General features: G+C 40.3%; 2 protein-coding genes across 2 annotated transcripts in view; both read right to left on the bottom strand.

Moving 5' to 3' along the window:
- The window catches only part of LOC104781490 (pentatricopeptide repeat-containing protein At3g16610), a 3649-nt gene extending 2842 nt beyond the window's left edge, over window positions 1-807 (bottom strand). Inside the window, exon 1 of the mRNA XM_019246694.1 lies at window positions 254-807. Within this exon, the coding sequence (XP_019102239.1) occupies window positions 254-626 (373 nt within the window). The 5' untranslated portion in view covers window positions 627-807. The remainder of the gene's footprint in view (window positions 1-253) is intronic.
- LOC104781481 (translocase of chloroplast 120, chloroplastic-like) overlaps window positions 891-2107 on the bottom strand; it is a 6848-nt gene continuing 5631 nt past the window's right edge. Inside the window, 2 exon segments of the mRNA XM_010506165.2 lie at window positions 891-1083; window positions 1203-1912. Coding sequence (XP_010504467.1) covers window positions 1233-1912 — 680 coding nt within the window. The 3' untranslated portion in view covers window positions 891-1083; window positions 1203-1232.

Consider the following 2107-nt stretch of genomic DNA (forward strand, 5'->3'; position numbering starts at 1 on the left):
AAATTAGGCCTGAGTCCATCGCTGCTTCTACGCATATCCAAAAACAATCCAATGACAACAGTTAAAGAGCAATGCAAAGAAAACCCAGAAATCATAGCGTTCCATGCCACAATATCTCTTTTAGGCATTTTGTCGAACACTTGTAATGCCATATCTAGTTCCCCGCATTTAGCATAGAAATCAACGAGAGCAGTACACACATACATATCAGTAGTAAAGTCGCTACATGTCACATGGCTATGTATCAGCTTACCATCTTCCATTGCTCGCAGACCAGCACATGCTTTCAGCACAAACGGGTAAGTGTATTTCGTTGGTCTAACACCAAAATCGAGCATCTTGTAGTACAAATCCAAAGCTTTCTCCGAGAAATCATTCGATGCATAGGATCTGATCATCACGTCCCACGCGATTTGGTTCGTCCTCGGATGGGGAATTTCGTCGAACACATGGCGTGCAAGTTCGACTTCGTTGCATGATGCGTAAAGACGCGTTAAATTGACGAGGAGGGTAGAGGAACGCAACGTAAGGGAGCGTTTAAGTAGGTGCTGATGAATGATCTGACCTAATGTTAGATTCCTTGATCGAATACAGGATTCCAGAAGTCTCAGATACATTGGGATCATAATTCATAGCAACCCAACGCATGGTTACAAACCAAAGTCATAACGTAAGAACTTCGTTGACTCTTTTAAATATACAAAGTGAATTCCGAAAAAGGTAGGAGTAATATTTAGTGTCACACAAATCAAAACTTAATTTTTCTATTTACAGTCATTTTACTTATCTTGTTTATGTCTTGCTTAAATTCTTCTTATTCTTTTCTTATATTTTGTTCTTAAGAATGTGTTGATTGATAAGAGAGTTGTGGTCGAGTCGAGTATAATAAATCACTAATGCATTTTTATAACTAATCAATAATCATCATGAGGTACATGAACAAAAATAGGTATGCTTTATTCTAACATAGACAAAAAGGTTTGAGAATGTGAAGAAACCCACTACTGAACTATTATACCGGAGATAAAACAGCAAATTGATCTTCAGCTTTTCAATCCAAGGACACACACCACGACGTTCCTCCTGTATACCAAAACCAATAGCCACATCATCAGCAATCCATGGATACGGGCAGTTAACAGAGGGTTTACATCAAGTGAAAAAAAATTGAGATCAGTAACCAAAAGCAGATAGATTAGTACCTTTTCAATCAAAACCTTAAATGTTATTAATCATTGTCCATATTGCATTTGCTCGGGGGAATAATAACTAAGAAGCTTCTTGAACAGAGGCACCAATGCAAACATAGCAAGTTGGAGCTGCTCAGAGCTGTTTACGCGGATGCTTACTTGCCCTGCCCCTCTGTTATTCAAATTAGCACGAGCAATTAGATTAGAAGAACGTCCAATGGGCACTTGGGACTGTATATTTCCTCCGATAGCAAGATCGCCATGCCAATCCATCACAGAAAGTCCAAGAGTTGACAAAAACCGACCAAGTGGATAATCTTTATCTCTAAACTGAGCTTCTAAACTACCACCATATGCAACATCTCCCCGACTAGTCATTGCCCCACCAGACATAACCATTCTGAACCGTTTATTAGCAATCAACTTATCTTCGACTTTCAGCCCCGCAGACACCGAATCACCCAAGAGCGTTACAGAGAGACCAGCTGCCGCTTTGTTTTTCCTAAAATTGTTAAATCTAGTTTCACTTCGTACTGTGAAAGCCAATTCCTTCCCAGCATTTTGCATGTCAAAACCTAGGGAAGTTGATATACCCTCTCCATGTTTAACCGAGCTGGCCAATTCCAGCTGCACGTTAGAATCCTTCTTGTCCTTTGTCACTTGACCAGAGAAAGATATCGGTATTTTGTCTTTAACAACAAAAAGTCGTTCCGCATTCACACCTTCATAACCAATATCATGATCCCACCCATGAGTTTCCAAGACTGGCCTAACAAGCCATTGATTGGAGGAATCAAGGTACCGGTACCGGTGAGTAGGATTGTCAGAGTCAAAAGATGCAGGTAGAGATAAATCCGGCATGGGAACTGGAACAGATGCAGGTTCACTTCTCTCTTCTTCCACATTCTCACTATACC

This window comes from Camelina sativa, chromosome 1, assembly GCF_000633955.1.
Source record: "Camelina sativa cultivar DH55 chromosome 1, Cs, whole genome shotgun sequence".
In the NCBI taxonomy this organism is placed as follows: Eukaryota; Viridiplantae; Streptophyta; class Magnoliopsida; order Brassicales; family Brassicaceae; genus Camelina; species Camelina sativa.